At 38.0% G+C, this 25419-nt stretch overlaps 2 protein-coding genes and 1 long non-coding RNA gene across 5 annotated transcripts; 2 read left to right on the top strand and 1 right to left on the bottom strand.

Annotated features, from left to right (window-relative positions):
* The first annotated feature begins 9825 nt into the window (after positions 1-9825).
* Positions 9826-16109, top strand: LOC116730196 (coiled-coil domain-containing protein 89-like). Of its 2 annotated transcripts, XM_032579220.1 has the most exons (5): positions 9826-9906; positions 11446-11472; positions 11583-11644; positions 11983-12042; positions 14167-16109. In XM_032579220.1, the coding sequence occupies exons 3-5, from the start codon at positions 11626-11628 to the stop codon at positions 15396-15398; spliced, it is 1311 nt and encodes a 436-aa protein (XP_032435111.1). In that variant the 5' UTR covers positions 9826-9906; positions 11446-11472; positions 11583-11625; the 3' UTR covers positions 15399-16109. The 2 variants fall into 2 exon arrangements, with proteins under 2 accessions (XP_032435111.1, XP_032435112.1); XM_032579221.1 differs by lacking the exon at positions 11446-11472 and having other exon boundaries at positions 9838-9906; positions 11526-11644.
* On the bottom strand, positions 10883-19913 carry LOC116730197 (actin, cytoplasmic 3-like). 2 transcript variants are annotated; one of them, XR_004341277.1, is made up of 10 exons: positions 19804-19913; positions 19215-19339; positions 19018-19146; positions 18682-18792; positions 18507-18591; positions 18266-18427; positions 17989-18180; positions 17708-17889; positions 11125-11220; positions 10883-11000 (listed from the first exon to the last, which is right to left on the bottom strand). XR_004341277.1 is itself a non-coding variant. In XM_032579222.1 (9 exons), the coding sequence occupies exons 2-9, from the start codon at positions 19335-19337 to the stop codon at positions 17359-17361; spliced, it is 1128 nt and encodes a 375-aa protein (XP_032435113.1). In that variant the 5' UTR covers positions 19338-19339; positions 19804-19913; the 3' UTR covers positions 17046-17358. The 2 variants fall into 2 exon arrangements, 1 of the variants encoding a protein (XP_032435113.1); XM_032579222.1 differs by lacking the exons at positions 10883-11000; positions 11125-11220 and adding an exon at positions 17046-17502.
* Positions 19914-20167: 254 nt separating this feature from the next.
* Positions 20168-23847, top strand: LOC116730199 (uncharacterized). Its single transcript, XR_004341279.1, has 3 exons — positions 20168-20464; positions 22772-22863; positions 23481-23847. It is a non-coding gene; the product is annotated as an uncharacterized LOC116730199 (long non-coding RNA).
* The last annotated feature ends 1572 nt before the right edge of the window (positions 23848-25419 follow it).

The raw sequence follows: 25419 nt of genomic DNA, 5'->3' as shown, positions 1-25419 counted from the left end.
TGTAAAATGTTTCTCTGTAAGCAGCTTAGCTCTGTGAAATGAGACCGTTTATGATGAAGTGATGTTTATTAAGTAAGTTCTTTATACTTTATTTTAAACGCTAAGTTAGCTGTATACCTGCATGATCGGTTAACGCTCTGCATGCAGGTTGGGTTTTTTTTGGACGACCGATACCTGAACGGGCCAGTGGTTCCAGAACCAGGAGGGTCCCGCCGCCATCTTTGTGACTCGGACTGAAGCCTGGAAGGACGGAGGTTCTGGTGCTGCTGGTTCTGATGTTCAGCTTGGACAACAGATAAGCTTATTGAACAAAAAGGGGCCCAATCCTGTAATTATTTTCATCTCACAAACTATTTGTTCATGAACATTTTCTAAACTGACAACTTCTGTGCACATTGACTGAAGTGTTGTATTGAAGGACTAACTGGAATATGTAATTTCTTTGTTGAAATGAGCTTTAAAGCTACAGTTAAAAAAACTACCCTCAATTTTCTGAATATTAATCTGATGTGTTTTTAGAAGGGTGGACAATTTAAGTTTTATTCTTAATTTTATTAAGGTAATTAGTGTTACCTGGATTATTATTTTTTTGTGGGGAAAGAAAAATAAACTTGAGTTGTTAAAACTTGTATGCTTATCATCCTCCTGTGTGACCCTGGAACAAAAGCAACTTTCCTACTGAATTTATTGCTAATTAAATTAAGTAGTGGTTACATTTGCATCCAAAATACCCAGTTTGAAAGTTAAATTGGATCTAAACTGGTTCAGATCATCTTTGGTAAAAAGGATTTACCGTATTTTCCGCATTATAAGGCTCACCTTCAATGAATGGCCTATTTTAAAACTTTTTTCATATATAAGGCGCCTAGAATAGACGCTACAGTAGAGGCTGGGTTACGTTATGCATCCATTAGATGGAGCTGCGCTAAAGGGAATGTCAACAAAATAATCGGATAGGTCAGTCAAACTTTATTAATAGATTACAAACCAGCGTTCTGAAAACTGTTCATTCCCAAAATAAATAAACAGCTGTTTTATTATTTTCCCCGAGGTAAAGTCAGTGACGTGGTATTTTGGTGACACAGTTTATCTTTAAACAACAGCAAAGTATAACATATAGTGGAGGGGAACTTTTCCTCGATTCAATAAACACGTAAAAAACAGTCTGATGCTGTTACGGTAAATCAAATCACAATATATATCCACTTCCTCTATAACCATTGATTGGTTCATGTTAAATTCTCTGCTGCTGCTCTGTTCCCATGTTTTACTGCGTCACTGATCGCCTTGAGCTTAAACTCTGCGTTGTAAGCGTGTCTCTTAATAGGAGCCATTTTGGGGTCTTTACACAAAACCCAGCCTGCACCGCGCGCTTCTTCTTCTACGGGGGAAAATGAAGTTGGCGGCTGCTTACCGTAGTTGTGAGACCAGTTGGGGCTAATATTGGTCCATATATAAGGCGCACCGGGTTATAAGGCGCACTGTCGGCTTTTGAGAAAATTGAAGGTTTTTAGCCTTGTAGTGCGGAAAATATGGTACTCAGTGTCATTTGATACTTGCAAATCTTGGTGAGCAAAAATCAATTATGGATTTCCTCAAGTATTGGTATAAGTATCTATTAACATCCATCTGATCCTCAATAGTACTACAAAATGTTCTACCATCAAGTTGTGTGTTAATGAAACACAACAGTAACAATTTATTTGAATTGTGTGCATAAAACTGACATGACACTGTAATAAACAGGAAAGAGTCTTTATGAATGTCTGACTGTTGTCAGGAAGTACAATTTTGTAAATAATGACACTTTTAATGAAGAGTTGACATTATTCAAAATGTCTTTATGACAACTTGTCATTAACCAAGAATCATCATCTATCATAAATATATCATAATAGTTATCAAACTTTAAAAAATGATGCATTTTGTTTATTACATTATTATGTCATTTATTGTTGGTCTTAACTGACATCATTATAATTGTATGATTAATATTTCCTCTTAAACATTGGACTACTTACAGATGTCATTAAGTGTTATTACATTGTCAAAAGCTTTAATAACACAGTCATTAATATTTCCCTTACCAACATTAACGCCCTACATTTACAGTGTTACTGACTCTGTTATTAAATCATTTGACAGAGTAATAAAACGTAATGAAATCTTTATTAATGGTTCCACTTTATTTCCCCTTATCTGAAATAAATGTCAATTTTGCATTAAAATTGTTATTATTTACCAAATGACACTTTATGACAATAGTCATAACATTCATAAAGACTCCTTCATGTTCCTAACAGGTTTCTGTTTATCACAGTTTCATGTCAGTCTTATGCACAACCTGTTAAATAAAGTCACAACATTATACATGTTTTTCACCATATGACCATAGTGGACTTCCCTCATTGAGCCAGCGTCTCCATAATATGACGGACTGGTTGGGTTAGAATTTCCTCTAACTTGATACAGAAAAGGTAGAAACCAGAACCAGTATCCAGCTAGACTCACTGGAGCTGGAGATCAGAGCGGCCCTGAGGCGCAGGGTTAGGGTTAACCCTAACCCTAACCGTACCCTAACCCTATCCCTGAGGCGGCTGGTGTAACTTTAGACACGGTTTTAAAGTCTGACAACCACATAAAGCATGTTGCTAAATCAACTTACCATTATCTCATTTTATTCCAGAGTAAAATGTTGCTTGTTGAAATGGGTTAGAGAAAGACTGGAGCATGGCTTTATTTTCAGCAGTTTAGATTATTGCAATATTGCCGATCCAGTAGAAATCAATCAGATCCCTCAGCTCATCAGAAAAGGAATCTTCAAGAAGCATTTAGTTTCTTTTCTCTGACTCTGAAACAAACTCCCTGAAAACCTGAGATACTTAGAAACTGTTGCTTCCTTTAAATCAGATCTAAAACATGTTTGCTTATAGCAGCTCCATTTTATTAACACTCAATAACAAAGTCTGAGATTTAAGATATTACATTTTTAAATTAGTTTCTTTTTATACAATTTGTTTCAAAGTCATTTCGTATTTTTTATTGTTTTTTCTTTTACTTTGTGTGCAACTGTTTGTATTATTCAGTAAATTTCTGATGTTATTATAATAATACACTTATTATAGAAAACCATGACAAAATCTGTTTAAAAAACACTTTTCAAATCTGGAGGCTCATTTGACTTTGATAGATGTTTAGAAAAAACTAATGTGAAATTCAGATGTTTCAGCTCAAGAAAGTTAAATAATTATAATGACTTTAGAGAAAGTGTAACACCTATTTCTTATTAAAAGATGTATCAGGATTACAATTTCAGATAATTTCAGATAATTAACAAATGCAGTGTATATGGAATAATTAAGTTTTTTTTGTAATCTTCTTTCTTCCTTTTCTTTTTTATTTGCAGCCTATACCTTTTGTTTTATTTTAAACTGTTAAAATGAGTTTATATAAATAATGATGTCTGAGGAATATGGAAAAAAATAAAATTCATTTATTCATTGAAATGATCATGTTGATATGTTAATGATGAAGATTTATGGTGAATATTTTCTGTTTCATAGATATCCTCAGAGTGAAACCAACCAATTATTTATATGAATACCTTCAGTTTAGCCCCAAAGTCTGGAGAAGCTTCATGGTACCTGCTGCTGTTAAACCACCAGACAGGTGGATATGTGGCATCAAATGAGTAAAATGTCCTTTTGAAATAAAGTCCAGGAAGAAAGTACAGTGTCAGCTTCACAACCTTAATAAAAGAAGAAGGAAGACAAATGAATTGGATTTTACTTGCTAGGAGAGCAGAGAGGAGGGTCTGATTTTCAGTCTCCAAACTCTGAAAATCCTCTTTCTTCTCCTCCTTTATTTGCATCATGACATTATAATTTACATTTTCCAGCAGCTTGGTCTAAAGGGGTGGGGGAACACATAACACCCAGCTGCTAACACACACTCATAAATCTCTATACAAAGAATCTCCTGTCTTAAGTACATGAGGACTTCAAAGCAGTTCCTGTGTCTCTAGGTCATAACCTTTAACCTTTGGGTGTTTTCCTTATCAGGTCAGCTCTTAGGTTTGCCTCCAGAGTGTTTAGCATCTGCTTCCAATCTGGCACTCTTATCATTTTCCTGCAGACATCTCTCACAAAAACACATTACAAAAGAATCTCAGTTCTTAAAGTTAATTTTGAGTTATTATGTCTGGAATATTATTCCAAATCCAACATAATGTTTATTTATAAACTTTCACAGACATAAAGTCACCAAGAACTGCACAATATAAGTAATATTTAGGTGTTATAATATTAATACAGTATTTAAACAAGAATAAGAAGCAAAGTTAAATCATCAAATAAAAACCGGGTATAACATAATAACTATAAATAATAATAAAATTGTTAAGAATCTGAATGTTGGACCAGCAGAAAAAAGTCTGAAAGTGAAAGAATAGATAGGATTGCACTCATGCTGTGAGGGAAGCAATAAAACTTTGAACACTCTTTACAACCAACTGCAAGTGTGCAATACCGCCACCATCTGGTCTGGAGTGTGAACTGGAGCTGATGCCGTTCACTAACAGATCTTCCATCATTCATCTGAAAACGGATTGAGTAAAAACAGTTTCTGTGTTTCCGTTAAAACCTGAAAACAAAGATCATATTCAGAGAGATGTAGAACTGAAGATACCTGCTGCATTTAAGGACAAGTTTAGTTTTTTCTGTCACTAAAGTGTCAATGTTTGATATTTTGAGGCATAAACACATTAGTTACTTTGTTAAACAATATTACATCAAGTTCCACTATAAGGATTATTATTTTTATTATTCTTTTGCCATTTTAAGAAAATGGCAAAATATTTCATTCCCATTAAAAAATGAATAAGGCGCCTAATGAGGCATACTTGGTTAGCATAAAGAAGCATTTATGTGAACACTGGAAATGTTTAATTGCAAAATACTTAGACAATATTTACAAATTACTTACAATATTATTGAAATATACTTATTTTCAAATTTATTAAGATTTACTAAAATATAAACAGAATCTTTTTGAAAGTATTACCAAAAGTACAATGAAGTATTCTGGTGGGAAATTACTACAAGTTAAAATCTGCTGATCATGTGAAATGCTTATGAACTCTCACCAAGATAAAACTGTTTGGTTCCATGTAGAAGGTTGGAAGTTGTTTTCTGCAGCTGCATCAGAACCAGACTGTCTCTCCTTGTTTATTAGTTATTATATTTGGTATAAAACTCATGTGTTTCTCTGCCTGGCAGCTTTTCATCCAGACCTGCTTCATTACTGATTGTCTCTGTATTCTGCTCAACATATGAATAAACCTGATTGAGTGATTTTATCTGACAGTCATTGGTAAAATTAGGTTTTTCCACAATAATTTGGTGCCGTAATCTGGATCCCTCTACTGGACATCTGAGGACGTCGACGAACAGCGTTTGGTACCGACCTGGACTAAACTCCAGCCTCAAACCTCGTTTAGGATTAGAGAGAGAAGAGGTCTGTTGGTCGGCTCCAGGACTCCAGGACTCCAGGGCTCCAGGACTCCAGGACTCCAGGACTGGGATCAACAAACTCAAAACCAGTTATCAGGTGGGAAATTCCCTCAGGCTAATAAATCCTACCAGGTCTGATCCACTTGTTTAAAGTTTGATTGCTTTGTTGGGTTTTTTCCCCAATAATATTCTTTAACCTTTCAGGAACATATCTTCTTCTGACTGCTTACAGTTTGGTATTGAAGTGCAATCCATTTATTTTTGAAAAGCCCACAATGGTCTCTGAAATAACTTAAAACTGATCAAAGTTTTAACTACAAAATCTACTGAAGTGAAGAGATGAAAATCAGACGTTGATTTTGAATTGAGGTTCAAACCAAACTAATGAGCCAGGCCTGGACTAAAATGATGGTACCTCTGTCTTAATCTTTGCTCCACCTTTTGGATGAAAAGCAGCACTGGGATCTGGAAGAACCAGAACAGACACCAGTCCGTTATCTGAGGCCAAGACGAATATCATTAGTAACTTCTAGCAGTTCTGTTTCAGAGCTATCATGATCTCTGAAACCTGACAGAAACTCTTCAAACATGTCATTATTTAGATGGAACTGCCTTTCTCAAGGTTTTTATGGGAATGAAAGGTTATCTGTAGATCTGTCATTTATAAAATCATCTTTATTGAGGAAAGATTTTACAAGGAAAGGTTTAATTACAGCTACATTAAAAGCTTGTACATGTCCTTGTACTAAGGATCCTCATCAACTTATAAAATGATGAAAGTGTCACTGAAGGCTGAACATCTTATCCTGCTCTCTTCTCAGATTCATTAAACAATCTTTATGGCAACGAAACAACTCTTCCTATAACCAATGAGGAGGCTGCATCACATGCCGACTTGTGCATAAAATATGACGCTGCACATTTTTTGTGCCGCTTTATACATGAGGCCCCTGGGGTCCATTTCCAGGACACACTTGTTTTTTCTTTTCATCTCCAGCAGGTGGAGCTGTGGCATTACTTATATCTTTGTATCATACAATCACAACTTTGTTTCTTTGTCAGATTTATAAATAATAAACAGGACAGTAGTGAGATTCCTAAATACTGTTTGAAAATAACTTTTCCTCCTTGTTGCTGATTATGTTCCTACTTTTGTGTTTTTTCGTCTTCAGAAAGCTGTAATCGTAATCGTGCGTCTAACCGGGTCTGTGTGTAGATGCAGTTGTGTTTGTGTGTGTGTGTGTGTGTGTGTGTGTTTCTGGCGACTCGTGTTACTTATTTAACATTTGTAGGCATAGGAGAAGGTTTGAATTTGTAATTATCAGATTTGTAGGTTGTAGTTAAAAAAATTGTGTGTAGAAATGTAACGTTTGTAGAAATTGTAATTGTGTGTGTGTACTTTTATTTTGTATTCATAATTTCTTCATATTTGTTTATGCATTTGACCACAGATTTACAAGTACCCAGAGTTACGCACAAATTTTCTTTTTACAGTTTACAAATCTTTTTTCACTGATACAACTATTAAAAGTTACACACAAAGATGCTTACACGAGTTACAAACCCAGTATTACACACACAGGTATTTTTACAAATGCGCTGGTATTTTGAGACTATTTTCACTCCATACTGATCGGTTCTGACGGCTGGTAGTGATAATATAAATTAGTTCCTCATGTCTGTATATTAAAAGAAATATCCTTTTCACCTGCACATCCACTGGATTGTATATTTCTACTCTAACTGCACATGAACTAATTAGGTTATAATCTTGTTAATACATTTTTATTATTAATCTTTGTATATATTTTTAGGACTTTGTGGTATTTTGTGTAAACCTGCTGTTACATTTATTTCTATCTGTTGCTCTGAACCAGAGAAACGTCTAAAACCCGACGCTGCCTGAACACGATGAATGTAAAGGTTTGTTTAGAAGGTCTAAAGTTTAAATCTGGATTTTATGAACGTGAATTTGGTTCAAATTAAAACCTGTAAGGTTTGGTTTAATCTCTTAAGTTTAACCAACATTAATCTATAGAAATCATAAACTTTCTCAGCCACACAGACACAAACGTAGCACAAAACCCACTGAGGCCCAAAATGTGGCTTCTTTCATGTTAAATGGGTTTTTAATACTGGAAGACAAACACCAGAACTTCAGAGGAGAGATTCTGATCATACATTAGTTTTTGTCTTCCAGATAAGAAAAAATGCAAAGTGCTAAAAAATGAAACTGTGGAGCTAAACTACCAGCAGCCTGAGAGATGAAGGTTAAACTGATAATAACAGAATAATAGAAATGATTCTTTTCTTCCTTTAAATCTCAAATCGGAGATGAACCGAAGACCTGATTGAGATTTTCCATAACGTCTATGAACACTGGGTGTGTACGTTGGTGACGGCTACATGGTCCATCTGCTGGGTCCAGACGGTGAGTCCAGTCCAAACTGGTGCTAACAGAACAGAAACCAGTTTGTTCCACTAAAGCATTCTGCTGTTCACTGAAAAGAAGAGTTCATATGAACCTTTCAAGGTTTCAGCTAAAAACAATAAACTGCAGCCCAGAAAACATCAGAAAGTCCGAGTCAAACTACCATCAGAACCAGAACCGTTCTCATTCCATGAACATTTCCTGTCATTTGGTTTGTGCTTGAAGGAAACGTCTCGTCCTTCAGCTCCATCAACCTTCCAGTGGGGAAGAAGCAGAAGCTGCTGGTTTCCTCATCAACGACATCCTGGACCCGGCGGCACAACTGGATCGCAGAACGTCGTCGACTAACTGTGAACATTTTACCACTGAGCTGCGTTACGGCGACGCCGAGTCCCAGCAGGAACGTCTGATGGAAACCGGAGGATCTGAAGGACAGACGGAGGAAAACTATTTCCTGGAGCCAAAACCTCAGAGAAAAGCCTCTGATTCTTCACTAAAGGGACATTAACAAGTTTTCAGGAATGTGGAAAACATTTCACAGTCAAATTCTAGATCATGTGTCAAAGTCAAGGCCTGGGGGCCAAATTTGGCCCACTGTAGCTTTTCATGTGGCCCTAGACTCCAAATCACATCAGTAAGTCCCTCCAGTTTTTCACAAATCTGCAATATTCACTAAATCAACACATTTCAACATTTTATCTGATTTTACTGCAATTTATTTCTCAAAATTGTCCAAAAACATTTAGTTTTAGTGACTGTGCCTCAGCCTCGACGTTAAGCTGTAATCTGTGATCAATAAAAAGTCACATTTAATGTCATACAGTAGCACAAATATAAAAAATCCTTACAAATATTCCTAAATTCACAAAATCAGTGATCTTTATGGCAAAAGAAAAACAAACACAAAAAAGGATTTTTGCTAATTACAAAATCCTGGATGGACTGATCAGTGTGAAAAGATGATCAGTATTATTTAAAGCTGAAACAAGCAGCTATTTTTGATATTTTAACAGTTTAATGGGTTTTATTGATACATTCGGACACAACCGGCCCTTTAAGAACATTCAGATTTTTGATTCGGCCCAAAGTGAAAGTGAGTTTGACGCTCCGGCTCTACATGCTCCAGAAGAGCAGATTAGTCCAAATAAAACTGAGATTTAAACACAGTTAAAGATTTAATAAAACATTTATTGTCAGTGAAAACAAGACGACTACAGACTGAGATTCATGAGAAACAGCGGTGATGGAGTTTCCATCACTAATAAAGGATTATTGATATTAAGTTGTTTATTTCCAGACCAGATACTTTTTGTTTCAGTTCTTTATTTCAGTTACATTGTGACATTTAGTTAATGTTGTTCTCAGGCAGAAGGACTGGCCATCGTTCCTGTTCAGGGAGAATGTGGAGGAAATGTCCGTTTGTTTCTGATCATTTCTACGGTTTCATTTGAGTTTGCTAATTGAGAGTTTACCTTTCCTGGTGTCTCCTCAGCAGCAAAGGGAGAAACGATCCAGGTGCTGCTGAAAGCTCCTGGATCAACCAGCCAATGAGGAGAGGGAATGCTCTGAGGAGTTTTATTAAGTTCAATTTATTCTTTGATTGACTTTAGATCAGTTCAGTTCTAATGATTTGCAAGCGTGTAAATATTTACTGTTACCATTTATTGGTTTGTGTAAATAATGTTTATTTCTTGGTGACTTGGTCTGATGGTGAAATTGATCCAGGTGTAAATGCAGCTTCTCTGTCTGATGTGACCTGCAGCTGTGAATAAATCCACCTGCACTGTATTTTAAATAAACGTATTTTAATCTGTAGGAAACTTTCTGATCTTCAGTTTGAAAAAAGACGAGAGAAATGCCCGGATGTGCAGTGCTAATACGCCCCCTAGCGGTTGGATAAGGAGAAGAGGCGGAGAGAATCTAAATACTTTCGATATCAACCAGCTGAACACGGAGCAGCTGACGGTGAGTAAAGTTTAATTTGACACAGAAAGAGGTGAAAGTGTCAGGATTCTGTCAGAGGAGATTTATAGAAAACTCAACCAGATGTGACTCTGCAGGAAAACCAAACTAGATCCACTAAAGACACTAAATGACGTGTTGAACATGGCGGACAATAAAAGTCCGTCGCTGTGAAGTAAATGTGTCTCAGTTTGTTTTAATTTATTATATCGGATGTTTTAACCTGCGAACAGCAAATATTCTGTTTTAAAGCGAATAAAAGAGACTCGGTGACGTCAATGGAAGAGAAAACATGTGACACGCAAAGTTACATATTTATACTCAAACTACTGCTGTATTGTAGTACTAAGAGAATTTCTTAGTATCCTATTTCCTGTTATTTTACTGCCCCCTTGTGGCAGGATTTAAGTTAGGTTTTGTTTTCCTTAAAATTCAGTCTGTAACGTTTTCATCTTGTAACCTGGTAGAGCGACAGTCTGCTTCAAGCCTCCAGTATCTTTGTCCATAAATACTGTTATTGTCCTCACATGTTGTCTGACATACTAAGTTTGTCTGCTAGTTTTTGTTTCATCTTAACCTTGTTAAACGTGTCCAGCCTTCGTGGCACAACGTGTTAAACATTCTGTCTTTCATATATCAATGTCTGGACTTGAGACGTGCAAACTGTTCATGTATATTTTCTTTATGCTTGTTTTTCAGTTTTACAAAAAAGAACTAATTAAATCTCAACGTTTGGACTTTTTTTGTTCGCTGTCTGTCTAACGCAGGTCAGCACACCTGTGTAAGGACAGAATAACTGCTGTAGTTCTACAACTACTTCTAATACTAATACTCATTTATTTGGATTCTCTTCCAGTACAAACTTGGATCATAAGTTTACAGTTTACTGACTTTACGTTCAAACAGCTGCTGTTTGCTTTTCTTTTTTTATTGCTTTTCTTTTTTATTATTCTGATGAAACTTCCGGTTTTTGCTCTGCTGTTTTGGGCAACAATCTAAGAAACAAACAAACATTGAACCAATATTTAATGTTGACCCAGATTTCAGCTGCAGCCCGTCCAGAACATTAATATTTTTACCTCTGTATCCAGTTTCTCCTGCTTGGTTCATGTCCAGCTCTCAGCTGATCTGATTGGTTCATGTCCAGCTCTCAGCTGATCTGATTGGTTCCTGTCCAGCTCTCAGCTGATCTGATTGGTTCATGTCCAGCTCTCAGCTGATCTGATTGGTTCATGTCCAGCTCTCAGCTGATCTGATTGGTTCATTTCTATCAGGCTCCTGGCAGAGAGGAGGAAACATTTTGATCCTTCAGATCTTCTTACAATAGTTCATGTAAATTTAGAAAGTAAAACTTAAACAATCCTAATATTTTAAAACCTGAAACTTTTTAATGCTTTCAGATTGATCTGAAACATGCAAATCCAAATAACTGTTATTTTAATATTCATTTAATACTTTTTATAATCTAAAATAATTATTTTGATTCAGTTTTGTGTTGGAATAAATGCACAGAATTTACCCTTTTTACAGTCATACCCAAAGTATTCATACTGACTGGTTCTGCTGCTGGTTCTGACCCGGTTCTCCTCCTGGTTCTGGTTCTGACCCGGTTCTCCTCCTAGTTCTGGTTCTGACCCGGTTCTCCTCCTGGTTCTGGTTCTGACCCGGTTCTCCTCCTGGTTCTGGTGCTGACCCGGTTCTCCACCAGGGCAACGTGACATCATGGCGTCTGCAGAACCTGGTGAGTAACGACCACTCCGCTCTGAGAGCCACACATGATTTTATTTATTAAAAATGAAAAGAGACTTTGAACTGTTTCTGTAAACCAGTTCATCCCCATAACTGACTGACTGTCACTGTGGACAGTTTGCTTTGGCTGTCAGATCCATATTACTGAAGTTTTTTCTTCTCCAAACTAAAGAGTCTGAGCTCAACTGTTAAAGTCCTGAATGATGAACATTTACTTCAGACCTCAGCCTGCTCAACTTGATAAAAGTCCATATTTTTCCAGTAACAATAACCAGCAGGATGTTATTCTAAGATTACCTGATAATAACTCAGGTGTTTTTACCTTTTCAGTGCCAGATGTTGTGGAACCATTGAAGCGCTGCGGCAGCAACGACCTGCTGCGTCCAGACAGTAAGTACGACTGAAATGAGTCCAGATAATCATTTCTAGATTAGTCTGTGTAGTTGGTGCATTTGAAGATGAAAAATTATACTGCAGATTAAAACCATATACAGTTCAGAGTCATTATGTTTCTCTCCTGTTTCCTCTGATTCTGCTTGATGTCACTGAAAAGTTTCCACAAAGCTTAGAAAACTCTGACATCATCATCTTTTATTTACCAAAATGTTTAAACATACAGAGAACTTAGTTTATCTAAAATAAACTTATATATAATATTATTATGGTATTTAGTAACTTTATTCATCCTAACTGACCTAAAACTGGAAAATCTATGAATTAATGTGAGACTGAGAATATTGGTGTTTGGTACAGTGTATGTAAACCTTTTCATTCAAAGGAAACATGGCCGACACAGATTTACAGCAACCCGTCAGGCTGAAGATGCACGGGGCGACAGTGGGAAGGAAAGAGCCTTAGTCTGGATTTGGTCTGGATTGCACTTAAAATATAATAAACTAACAAATTGGAGTAAAAGCATAAAATTAGCATCATTGCTTCCCATTCACCTAACCAATGAGAGCGCAGATCAGTGAATGATGTCACACCCAGCGCGTGTGTGTTCCAGTAGATAACCAGTAGAAAACCAGTGGCCGCTGTCTGCTAATGCATCCAATCTTAGCAGTGTATGGTTTGCTATTATTTTACCTCTATATTTAAAATAAATGGCAGCCATATTGGATTTGAGAGCTGAGTTGGTGAAGACGTTCTGAGTCCTGGAGCCGTTTGGATGGATTTTTTAAACTTGTTAGAAAAGTTGAATGATTTCCTACGGAGCCCAATAAGGGACATGGGGATTTTTTTCTTTTGCTTTCCCTTGCAAAACTGTACTGGTCAGTTATGCAGCATAATTATATACTGTAAGCCTTTCCTACGGTGGGCGCCGTACTTTCTGCTTTAATGGTTATGTGAGGATTTTCCATGAATGTTAATATCTTATTGTGAAATATCTGAAGTTTTATATCTTTCTTTATTATAGAAAGGCACCACAAACCTGTGATATAAACAGAAACTTTCCGTAAGTAGGAAAGAAATAAAAATACATCCAACCTATATTTCTGAGTTATTATCACGGGTAATAAAACATCTGACAGTTTTAATTGTGTCTCTGTTGTGTCTGAATGGTTTAAAGAGCTGCTGTCAGTGCCGCTCCATCTTAGCCTTAACAGACATAAACATGCAGGAAAAAATAAATCGATTTTCAATCAGTTTTTTGCACCAAACAGTTAATAATAATAATTTCAGTTAATTTTCACTGAGGCTCTGTAAGAACCATATGAATGAAATAAGTAAGTATTGATATGACAGGAGCAGGCGGTGGGTGGTGGGCGTGTCGATGTGGGCGTGTCGATGTGGGCGTGGCCTCACCAGGTATGAATTGAAGGTCACTGACCTGCTGGTTTTGTGTTTATGAGGAAGCGGTGAGCGGGGCGGTCAGTCCTTCAAAGTTTGGAGCATAATAATAAAAATGGAATAAATTGATAAATGTGACAGAATAAAGAAATGATCTGGAGTTACCATCATTAGTTTACCATGTTTTTAATAATAAAACGTGTTTATTATTATTAACTGTTTGGTGCAAAAAACTGATTGAAAGTCGATTTATTTACTGCATGTTTGTGTTTATTAAGGTTGAGATATAGCAGCTCTTTAAACCATTCAGACAAGCAGCAACACAGAGACACAATCAAAACCGTCAGATGATTTATTACCTGCGATAATAACTCAGAAATATAGGTTGGATGTATTTTTATTTCTTTCCTACTTACGGAAAGTTTCTGTTTATATCACAGGTTTGTGGTGCCTTTCTATAATAAAGATATAAAACTTCAGATATTTCACAATAAGATATTAACATTCATGGAAAAACCTCACATAACCTTATATTAAAGCAGAAAGTAAGAAAGGCTTACAGTATATAATTATGCTGCATAACTGACCAGTACAGTATTGCGAGGGAAAGCAAAAGAAAAAAATCCCCATGTCCCTTATGGGACTCCGTACTTTCCAACTTTCTGGTTTGGTTCTAAATGTTTTATTTTTTCCACTCAGACTTTCTCTCATTTTTATTTCCAGTGTCTGAGCAGAAGGATGAAGACGAAGGTTTAACTATGGCTGTGAAACGCAAACCTTTAAACCTGGTTCTGTTTGGTCCAAGTGAACCACTGAAGACGGCAGCAGCCAAGGTCATTCTAGGTCACAAGGATCTTCCTTCAGAGTGTGTTAGAAAGCAGGGAGAGGTGTTTGGACGTGGGGTTTCTCTGGTGGAGCTGCCTGCGCTGTATGGAAAAGCTGAGCAGGAAGTGATGGAGGAATCCTTCAGGTGTGTCTCCCTCTGTGATCCTGAGGGTGTCCACGCCTTCATCCTGGTCCTACCTGTGGGTCCCCTCACTGATGAAGACAAGGGAGAGTTACACACCATCCAGGACACATTCAGCTCTAGAGTCAACGACTTCACCATCATCCTCTTCACTACAGAGTTGGATCCTGAACATCCAGATGTTGATAAGTTTATAGAGAACAAGAACATCCAGGATCTCCTCCAGATCTGTGGAGGAAGATATTTTGTTCTGAACATCAGAGACAGACGGCAGATCAAAGACCTGATGGAGACGGTTTGTGGTGAAAAGTCCAGTGTTTTCTCAACAGAAATGTTCACCAAGGTGTTGATTGGGAGGATTTTAAAAGTTGAAGCAGAACTACAGGATGTGAAACAGAAGAGTGAAGATGAGCAACAGTCAACAAAACAACTCAGGGAAGAGACAGAAGAAGTAAAGAAACAGGAAGAAGAGCTGAAGAAGAAACACAGAGAAGAAACTAAATCTCTGCAATCTCAACTTGAGCAGCAAAGAAAACAGCAAATTCAAATGCTGAAAGAAAAGGAGGAAATAATAGAGAATGAACGCGAGAAGAGAAAGAAGGAGCGAGAGGAAGAGGACAAAAGATGGAGAAAACAGGAAGAACTGCAGCGGAAAGAGTGGAAACAAAAACTAGATGCTTCAGAAAACCGAGTGAAAGTTGAGCGAGAGCAAAGAGAGGCGGCTGAGAGGAGGCTGGACCAGAGCAGACGAGATCGGACCAGAGACCGGGACGCTTGGGATAAAGAGAAGGTCGGCATCCTGGATCGAATGCACCAGGACCTGAAACAGAACCTGCAGGAAACCAAGCAGAACCTGGAGGAGGAGCGAGCGCGCAACAGGAAGCTGCAGGAGGATTTCTACCTGAAGAGGAGGAAGTGGACGTATCTGGGCTTCACTTTGCTGCTGTCAGTGACTCTAGTTTTATTATATGTGTATCAAACCCATTAACTGCTGGACCCAAACCAGACCGAACATCTTGACCCGGCTGGAGTCTGGGTCATGTTCATATAATAATGATAATATTGGTGATGATTTTAATGTCATATTGACTCCCAGAGTCGTCAGTAGCTCTGAGTTTACAGGTTCTGGTTTTTTGATCTCTAATACAGAAACAAACAGTGTTTGCATCAAACTATAATTAAAATGATTTTCTTTCTGCGCCGTTTATTGGTGCAGTGATGATGCATAATGTTAACATGCATCACATGAATCTCAGTGAATGACATGGAAATATGAATATTTGTTTCAGTGAATTTGTCTGATTTTAGTGTTTTCATCTGGTTCTGCAGCTGATAATCTGTTATTAATCTGATATATTACAGAATTTATTTCATTGTAATTCTGTGTAGATTCGGATTGATGGTGTTTTATATGAATGTTTTTCTGTAATGTTTTGTCACTGAAATCTCTTCTGACTTTGAGCTCAGATCCAGTTGAGGATTTTAATGATAATCCTCTTGTTTCCTGTCATTCATGTTTTTGAGTTTTTTCCACCAAACTGAAACTGTTTCCTCCGGTCAGTCGGTTTCATGACAGGGTGAGGATGTGTCTCTGTCCACCTGGTGACAGGTCAGTTCTTCTTTAGCTGTGAATATATAATGAGACGTTTCTATGAACTTTTACCTTCAAATAGAAATAAAGACAAAGATTCTTTCTCTAGTTTTTGGACGGATTCATTCTTTCATGACAGAAATTTCCTCAAAGACTAAAATCTCAGTTCTGGTTTCTGAAACATTTAAAATCTGAGATCATTTTATAAACATAACCAGAACATCTGGTTACAATCAGATGACCGTCTTTATTTTAGATACATTTCATAACTCATGAACATTTCAAAATGTGGTTTCATTAAATATTTCACAAGGTGGGACTCTATAGCACATCTTAAGTTAAACTTTCTGCACAGGTTCAGAATTAAGTTTATATCAAATCACTTCAGTTTAAGTGTTTTCAGCTCCAAATGTGGAAATGATTCATTTTATATTGACTCAGATTTATAGTCCAACTCTACTCAGGCTGATATTTGCTTGGTCAGGTTTAAATCTACAATATAAAGTTATTATAAAGTCAGATGCAACTTGCAGCATCTGGTTCCACAGTAAAAACTCATTTACAGTCAGAGCCATAAAACTTCATTTACTATGTATGATCCATCCAAGATGGTATGAAAATCTTTACGATTAACCTTATATGACAGTTAATCCACAATCATTTCACACAATTCTTTGTTTTAAGCTGGACACTATAAAAAATTAAAACCTCATTTGTACCAGCTATAGGACTTTATGGAAATGTAGCCCATCAACTTAAATTGCCATAGTTGGCAAACTGACCAGTAGATGGCAGCAGAGCACCTCTTGAACTTCAGGATGGATCCAGAGAGTTTAAGGCCTGCAGTCCCTCAACCTTTAATCTGGTCCCGTTTCCAGAAGGAAAGTTTAGTCCAGCTAATGGAGCTGACCGAGTCAGAGACTAGATTATTGCAACTCAAGTTTACTGCAGGTGGTTTGATAGAATTGATGAAGTAAACTCAAGAATTTGAGCAAAAACTGATTTTAGACAAAAGGATAAAACAAAAAGTCAAGTAGCAACAACTGGAGTACCAGGTGTAAACATTTTATTTCAGATCATGAATTTTACAATGATTTAATACTTTGGAAAGTTTCAGTGGCTGTTTTCATGTATTCAGTCACTACAGAGACAGTTGATCATCCAGGTGGTGAATCTCTGAACAAACTGGGTCACGATTTGAAGTTACTGAAGTTTCTTTCCCGAGTTCATGTCAGGCTGAACTGAAACCATTGCTGTTGGTCTTGTTTGGGGATGTTTGAGTCCGTTTACACAAGAGGAACCAGACGACCTTCTGGCTGGACACAGCAGTAGAAAAGCAGACGGACCGCCGGGACGTCTAGAAACACTTTCTGTGGACGATGGCTGGACCAGACTCATCGTACTCCTGCTTGCTGATCCACATCTGCTGGAAGGTGGAGAGCGAAGCCAGGATGGAGCCGCCGATCCAGACCGAGTACTTTCTCTCTGGTGGAGCGATGATCTGTGCACAATGAAACCACAAGGCTAAGAAAAACATCCAGATTTGAGAGGATCTTAAATGATCCATGAAATATTCCATCAACTTGTTTCAAAATAACCAGCTGCATCAAGTTTCTGGATGACCTTTGACCTGTAAACTCTTCCAGACGTACTGCAGCAGGTATGACCCCTGCAGGTCAGTGGGCCCTGAGGTCCAGCTGTCATACCTTGATCTTCATGGTGGGCGGGGCCAGGCCAGTGATCTCCTTCTGCATGCGGTCAGCGATTCCAGGGTACATGGTGGTACCGCCGGACAGAACCGTGTTGGCGTACAGATCCTTACGGATGTCCACGTCGCACTTCATGATGCTGTTGTAAGTGGTTTCATGAACACCAGCAGACTCCATTCCTACAGACAAGAGGTACCGTCACTGAGGTGGAACCAGCAAGAACTTAAACCCGACTGAAGAAGATCTGAAGTGATTTGAATCATTTGCTCATTACAGACCGAGGAACGACGGCTGGAAGAGCGCCTCTGGGCAGCGGAAACGCTCGTTGCCGATGGTGATGACTTGGCCGTCAGGAAGCTCGTAGCTTTTCTCCAGGGAAGAAGAGGAAGCTGCCGTATGCATTTCCTGCTCAAAGTCCAGAGCCACATAGCAGAGCTTCTCCTTGATGTCGCGCACGATCTCACGCTCAGCTGGAAGTCAGAATAAAAGGAGGAAGGTCACAGCAGAAAACAACGCCTGGCCTTATAGCTTGGTTTCATTCTGGGTGAGCCGTACCAGTGGTGGTGAAGCTGTAGCCTCTCTCTGTGAGGATCTTCATCAGGTAGTCTGTCAGGTCTCTGCCAGCCAGATCCAGACGCAGGATGGCGTGAGGAAGAGCGTAGCCTTCATAGATTGGGACAGTATGGCTGACACCGTCACCAGAGTCCATCACAATACCTGAGAAAGATTAGAGTACAAGTCAGTAAACGATGCAGTCGAGTTGTTTCAGCAGCCGGCGCCGTTTCATAACCCCGACCTGTGGTACGACCGGAGGCGTACAGCGACAGGACAGCCTGGATGGCCACATACATGGCAGGAGTGTTGAAGGTCTCAAACATGATCTGGAACAGAAAGAGAGTTTCTCACTTCAGTTTACAGATAATGAAGCAGCAGAAAGTCTCTCCTCTGAACTGGGTCGGGTCAGAACCCACCTGGGTCATCTTCTCCCTGTTGGCTTTGGGGTTGAGAGGAGCTTCAGTCAGCAGGACCGGATGTTCCTCTGGAGCGACACGGAGCTCATTGTAGAAGGTGTGATGCCAAATCTGAAGAGTTCAGGTTGACAAGTTGAGACAGGAGCCGTGATGAAGGACAAGACAAACTGATCAGTTTAAGTTGGAGCAGCAGGTTTTGTATCGGCACATTTCAGTTCAGCTACTGAGCTTTAAACTCAGCAGGTTTTCCTGCTATAGTCACTGATAAACCAGAGCAACAGCAGCAAACTTTAAGCTCCCTGTTAGAACCAACAAGGTAACCTCAGGTTTACTCACCTTCTCCATGTCGTCCCAGTTGGTGACGATGCCGTGCTCGATGGGGTACTTCAGGGTCAGGATGCCCCTCTTGCTCTGGGCCTCGTCTCCCACGTAGCTGTCCTTCTGGCCCATTCCCACCATCACACCCTGCACACAAACTCAGTCAAACCTGTTCACCGTCACACCCAGGCTGGTGAAGGGGGTCCGGTTCCTACCTGGTGTCTGGGTCGCCCAACGATGGAGGGAAAAACGGCTCGGGGCGCATCGTCCCCGGCAAACCCGGCCTTGCACATACCGGAGCCGTTGTCAACAACCAGAGCAGAGATCTCGTCCTCCATTTCTGGAGAGAGAGAAGACAGACGGTTTGTTTTCTTCCAGAGCTCAGCTGGTTTCAGCCTGAACTCAGTCAGGATGTGATGGAAACCAAACGCCACACCCAACGTCCTGCCTGGTTCCTCCAATCAGAGCTGCTGAGGGGAACCAGGCTGAGGAACCAGGACTCAGTTTATACGGTTCAATGAAGGTTCAACTGAATTACAGAGGAATTTAACTCCAAGTAATTAATTACATTCAAATAAAAATAAAAAAACCTACATTTTAAGCAAAGTTTAAATCCTTAAACTATGATTTTTATTTTCTGACTTTAAAACATTAAAAACATTAAAAACAAGAGTTTCTCTAGAGACGCCAACACACAGCAGGACATTTAAAGTTCATTAAGATTAAAACTGTCAGATTCTAAAATCATCATTTAGCAGCTGAATCAGATGAACCAACCTGAGCAGCAGCTCCAGGGCCTCTTACCTGTCCAGGTGAGTCTCAGGTGTCAGTAGGTGAAGTCCTGCCGGTGTCAGTCGGTCTGTCTGTCCCAGATCTGTTCTCTTACTGCCGCATCTCAGCAGCTGCAGCAGCGGCTTTATCTGCGCCGCCTCACTGCGGGCGTTCTCCATAAAAGGTAACGTTCTCTCAGCTCGCGACGTGATTGGTCCAGGTGAGCAGATTTCTCAGCTCGCGTCCTGATTGGCTGGAGGGAGTGTCAGTCATTTCTCCCATCAGAAACAAGCTGGAGGATTTCTGATTGAACGTCACCTGAGATGGAAACTTCTGATTGGCCTGAAGCTGCAGAAGCAAAACTAAACTGAAAGAGTTCAAATCAGAGAAAGTTCTATAAAATTATAGAAGTTTAAATTAAAACAGATTCATGATGACAGCAGCAGATGTTTGGATCAGATAATTATTGATTACCAATAACTGAAGCATCAAACTGCAGAGAATCAGAATGAAAACATGAAGCAGCAGAAACAGAAATAAAATGTTTCCTTGTTGAGTTTAGGAAGTTTCAGACCAACTTTAACCTTTTAGCAACATTTAGAGAAGTTTGCTGAGGTTCTGCAGGAACCGGGTCCGGTGGTTCTGGAACTCTGCAGGTCTCTGCGTGTCGGATGAACTTCACATTCATCCTGAGGTAAAAACACAATTACACAACGATTCACTGATTCACTTCCTCTCAACTGAAACCATGTTTTCAGGAAACCTTTTTTATTCAGAACTCAATCTGGACTCGGGTCCAAACTAAACTCTGTCACGTCTGCCGGTTTTTTCTTTTCATTTATTTTCATCATGTTTTTCTTGCTGCTGTAAAACTGGAAGTTTTCCAAACTGTTTCATCAGAACCTGCAGCTTTATTTCAGTTTCATCTGATAAATTCAAAATTCAGTGAAAATAAATGAAAGTTTCCTAATAATGAGCAGAACCAGGTGATCAGCAGGTTCTGACTGTCGGACCGAACCAGGAAATCATCCAGTTTAAAGTTTCCTCTGTTCATGATTTCAACCCAACAGGCTCTTAATTTGTTTAAATGTTTTTACTGATTGAAATGTTTTCATATTTATATCTATTTTCTTGGACGATGATATTTTCTTTACCCAGTGACTCAGAATGACCCTCATGTTATAATTAGAGTCAGAAATGATGAAACTTCAGTTTGTTTCTGTTGCTCAATAAAACTGAGTTTCAGTCCTGGATCATAAAATCATCACTGCTGGGAACAAAGATCCTGATGTAACTGAAAAATACAGTTTGATTCAGAAATATATGATTTATATGAAGAGAATAAATTAGATGAAAACAGTTAACGTTTAAAAATCAATAAAATTATTTTTCTCCAGATTCAGTTTTTCAATAAAATAACAGAACAAAGTTTCTGAAAAGATATTTTACTGGTTGAACCTTTAATGATTAATAAGAGGAGAAAACATGAAGTTATAAACTTTAAAATTAATATTCTGAATATAAAGTGTTTTGTATATTAATTATAATTTGATGCATCATTTTAAAGTTTTCAATTAGTGAACTGCAAGATTTTATTAAAGCATCACCTGTCCATCCGTCCGTCATCCATCCATCCATCCATCCATCCATCCATCCATCCATCCATCCTACTGGTTCCCAGTGACCCAGCATGGAAACTGGATGGATGAAGAACTTTCCTGAGTTTGATAGAAATCTCTCTCTGATGTTTGACCTTCGTCATGAACATGAATTTCTGGATGAAGTGAAATTTTGAAATTTGTTCTGAAAGTTTCAGCTTCCTTTGTTCATCTCTCTGATGTCATTTCCTGTTTGCCTCCATCTCACATCCTTGGAAGAAATTTCTCTTCTCTCAAACATTTCCAGTCATGCAGGTCTTTGTTTCTCTCTGAAGGTTCCTTTGACCTTTGACCTTTGACCTGCCACCTGTAGAGTCTGACGTGAAGCTCCTGGTTTTTCTCTGAGCTTCTTGCTCTGGCTTTGGGCTGAATCTGTTGTTAGGTCTGGCCGCCGTCTGGATGTTTGTGTCTTTAAGTTTCTGTCCTGATGGGAAAGTTTTTCTTCTAAAACAGTTTATGATCTTTTTTTCCGCTCAGCATTAAAATGATGATAAAAGATTCAAGAGTAAAAACTTTTCTCTCACAAATTCATTCAACAGTGAAAATGTCTCTTGTTAAAAAGCTGATGTATTAGCCCAGATGCTAACCTGACCTTTGACCCCAAACATCAGATTACATGTTTGTTTTGTAGTTTATTAATTTTATAACCCAGTGAAGTAAAATCTATGTGATTTCAGTGTGGATGAAATGGATGTTGGTGTTTTTAAAAGAGGCGACACAAATTAGAAAAAGAGGTTTCCATGGTGATGAGGCCTAAAGTGGTGCAGCTCTGATAGCTTAGAAACGACCTTTAACCTTTCCCTGATGGTAAACATGCCGCCGTTCCTCTGAGGGCCTTGCTGATGTCTTTCCATCCTGATGTTGTGTTAAAACATCTGGAGGCTCCAGAACAGAAACGACTCGACGGCGAATCAATCAGGAGACGATGAAACTGAAACATTTTTATTTCCTGCTGTCAGAACTTGTACCCATGGTTCTGTTCTGTTCAGACCAGATCCGGATGAAAACACGTTTATAATCTTAATGTTTCTGGTTTAATGTTTGTTTCTATATTTTCATACTTTCTGTAGATGTTTTTATTTATCAACGGGTTTCCAACGAGTTCAGACGTGTTTCTGAAAACTGAACTGGTTCTTCACTCTGATCCAGATCATTTAACTCTGAGGACTGAGTCCTGTTTTTGTTTCCATGCTTTAAATTTAATCATTAAACATTAATAATAATAACAATAATAATAATAATAATAATAATAACATTAAAGTTCATAAGAAGGTTTTAAAACGGTTTGTTAAAAGCTGTAACGTGTTTTCAGTCAGTTGCATGTTTGTGTGTCGACCTGCCAGGTGAGGCTCCGCCCCCTCAGCATCAGGCTGAAGCTGCTTCCATGTATGGACTAGACCAAACCTGCAGCAGGGAGGAACTTCAGCTCCCTCAGGTTCACATTTCATAACTCAACAGTTTACATTTAATGCACATTTTCTCAGTTTACAGAGAATATAAACTCATCATCAGGATTAAACATGAAGCAGCCAAACTTTAAATGATTTTTATTTAAAGTTGTGAAAATGAGAAGAACCTTTAAACTGTACAGAAGAAATAATCTCAAACCAAAAATTATATATTCTAATCTGAAAATGATTTTAATGTTTCAGCTCAGTATGTCTGTAATATCCTGTTTACCTTATCTGGACATGAAGACCTGCAGAGCAAAACTCTTTAATTCTCAATATTTAATTTAATAACAAACAAACCAAACAGCAGGATCTTTTACATGGACTGAAACACTTTTTGTTACTTTTTAAAAGATTTGATGTAACTGCAGCTTTTTAAGATTAAAGAATCATTTAAAGATCAAATAACAGAAAAAGAAAACGGAGATAATTTTGCTTCATGGATGATGAACAGAAGGAAACCAATGAAAACATTAAAGACTTGTTGTTATTTTGAAGCATTTTATTGTTATAATATTTCTGAAGACGCTGATCCTCCTGCAGCGTCTCAGTCCTGAACTCTGAGTTCATAAATCTGGAGTGAAGTTTTGTTTTCCATCAGGCTGATGAAACGGATCCTGAGGTTCTGCTGAGGATGTAGCCGTCACGCCGCCGAGCTTCAGCCGCCGATGAACATCTCTGAGCCGCCGCTCTGAGCCGCTCGCCACACATTGCCAACATTCCCAGCCGGTCTGGACCTGCAGGGAGGGAGTGTCTGCCTCCTGCTGGATCTGATTTACATGCAGCAACACTCAGACCAAAAAAGGTGAGAAGGCAGCAGCAGCTGAGCTTCCTGGGAATCCTCCAGCAGCAGCAAACAGCTTTTCCTCAACATCTACAAGCTGAGACAGGAAGGAGATAAAATCGGTTCTGTTCTGCTGAGGAATGCTGAGATGTTTCTGATCCACAGATTAAACAGGTTTCATCTCTTTTCTGGTTCGTTTTCATTTTATTCAGCAACAAACAAAGGAAGGAAATGATGAGAAAATAGTTCATATGCAACATTCTCTGAGTTATTATTGTTTCAGGGAAATGGAAAGATGCACTGAAAGGTGATTTATTATCAGAATAAATTAAATTAACCTTTTAATATAATATGAAAATGATACTTTATTTAATGGTTAAGATCCTGTTTTAGAAAAATATTCAGGTATTTAAAAAACATCCAGAAAAGAAAAATTATTTTATAATTAAAATTCCAACAATTTATGTGTTAATAATAGTTAAATATTTCATTCAGTGATAAAATTAGAAGAATGTGTAAAACTTTATATATTCTGCTTAAAGATTCATATCTTTAGTTAATTATGAATATATGTGGTGTAGTTATAATCATCATAACTTTTTAAAAAGGGACACAAATGCTGCAAAATAGAATTAATTAAACTTTCTACAATTTCCATTATTAATTTTTTAACAAACCATAATTTCCAAAACTGTTGAAAAGTTATAAATTTAATGCAAAGCTTTAGATTTACTGAGTTAACTTTAATAAATCTGCTGATCAGTTTCTTTCTGGAAGGTAAAACTAAAAGTGTTTCAGAACCAGAACGTCGTTTCTGCTGTCAGACACGGCGGTGGCAGAATGGTGATCTGGGACTTTAAATCTCCAATCAGTGACAATGTTTCTGATCCATAAAGAGATTTATTCAGTCTAATTCTATACTTTCTGCATCATGCCTTGTTATTTATTTTACATTATATTTAAAATTCCTAATTGAACTTTAAGAATCATTAGAAAGAAAATTTGTTGCAGTTTATTTTGTACCAACCAACCAAGTTGGTCAATTTATCACTTCTGTCAGTTTCTTTATTATTTATTCATTTGCTGTTTTACTCCAAACTGAATAAATAAAATTTGTTTTTCCATGTTTGACCAGTTTGTGAAGCTTTTGGTGCAGATTTATCAAATTATTTTATAAATTTCTACATTTATGTCTGTTTAACAAAATAAAAGTTTTAAGTCATTCGGTTGTTTTTCTGTATCTGATCGTTTTCTTAGATACTAAACCTCAGATTTCAGTATGAGAAATAAAATATTAGTTATATTCAGTTTTATACAATATAACTGAATATTTATTGATCATAATTTCCTGGTTTGGAATCTGAAGATCTGCTGGACGATCTTCTCGTCTTTAACTGCTGAGAAAAAGTTCTGGAGGTTCTGAGAAACTGAACAGGTTCAGTTAAAGTTCAGACCCAGTGAATAAATGAGGATATTAGAGAAAAGTTCATTTATCCAGTAAATGATTCAGTCGGTGAATCTGTGGTTCTGGTTTACAGCCTGGTGAACGGAGCAGCCATCACTGGACAGCAGTAAAGGTACCGCTGACCTCTGACCTCTGACCTCTGATGGACATGAACCATCATCCAGGACTGCTGCCGCTGGCTTTCACCTGTTCCACCTGTTGGCCACCTGGTGGCGCTGCAGCGCATCACAACAAACCACTCTGAACTCCATCAGGCAATATTTAATATTTAAATTATATTAATAAAGTTTT

The sequence above is a fragment of the Xiphophorus hellerii genome, chromosome 12 (genome assembly GCF_003331165.1).
Source record: "Xiphophorus hellerii strain 12219 chromosome 12, Xiphophorus_hellerii-4.1, whole genome shotgun sequence".
In the NCBI taxonomy this organism is placed as follows: Eukaryota; Metazoa; Chordata; class Actinopteri; order Cyprinodontiformes; family Poeciliidae; genus Xiphophorus; species Xiphophorus hellerii.
Note: the sequence above shows the minus strand (reverse complement) of the source record. Positions and strands in the feature narration are given on the sequence as shown.

Bases quoted from the DNA above. Each gene is read 5' to 3' on its own strand.
- LOC116730196 (XM_032579220.1), top strand. The intron at 12,043-14,166 runs GTAAGTACGACT...TTTTATTTCCAG, and splicing joins CGACCTGCTGCGTCCAGACA to TGTCTGAGCAGAAGGATGAA.
- LOC116730197 (XM_032579222.1), bottom strand. From the start codon at position 19,337: ATGGAGGACGAGATCTCTGCTCTGGTTGTTGACAACGGCTCCGGTATG. The intron at 19,147-19,214 runs GTAGGAACCGGA...GTTTGTGTGCAG, and splicing joins TTGGGCGACCCAGACACCAG to GGTGTGATGGTGGGAATGGG. The intron at 18,592-18,681 runs GTGGGTTCTGAC...TTTCTGTTCCAG, and splicing joins ACAGGGAGAAGATGACCCAG to ATCATGTTTGAGACCTTCAA.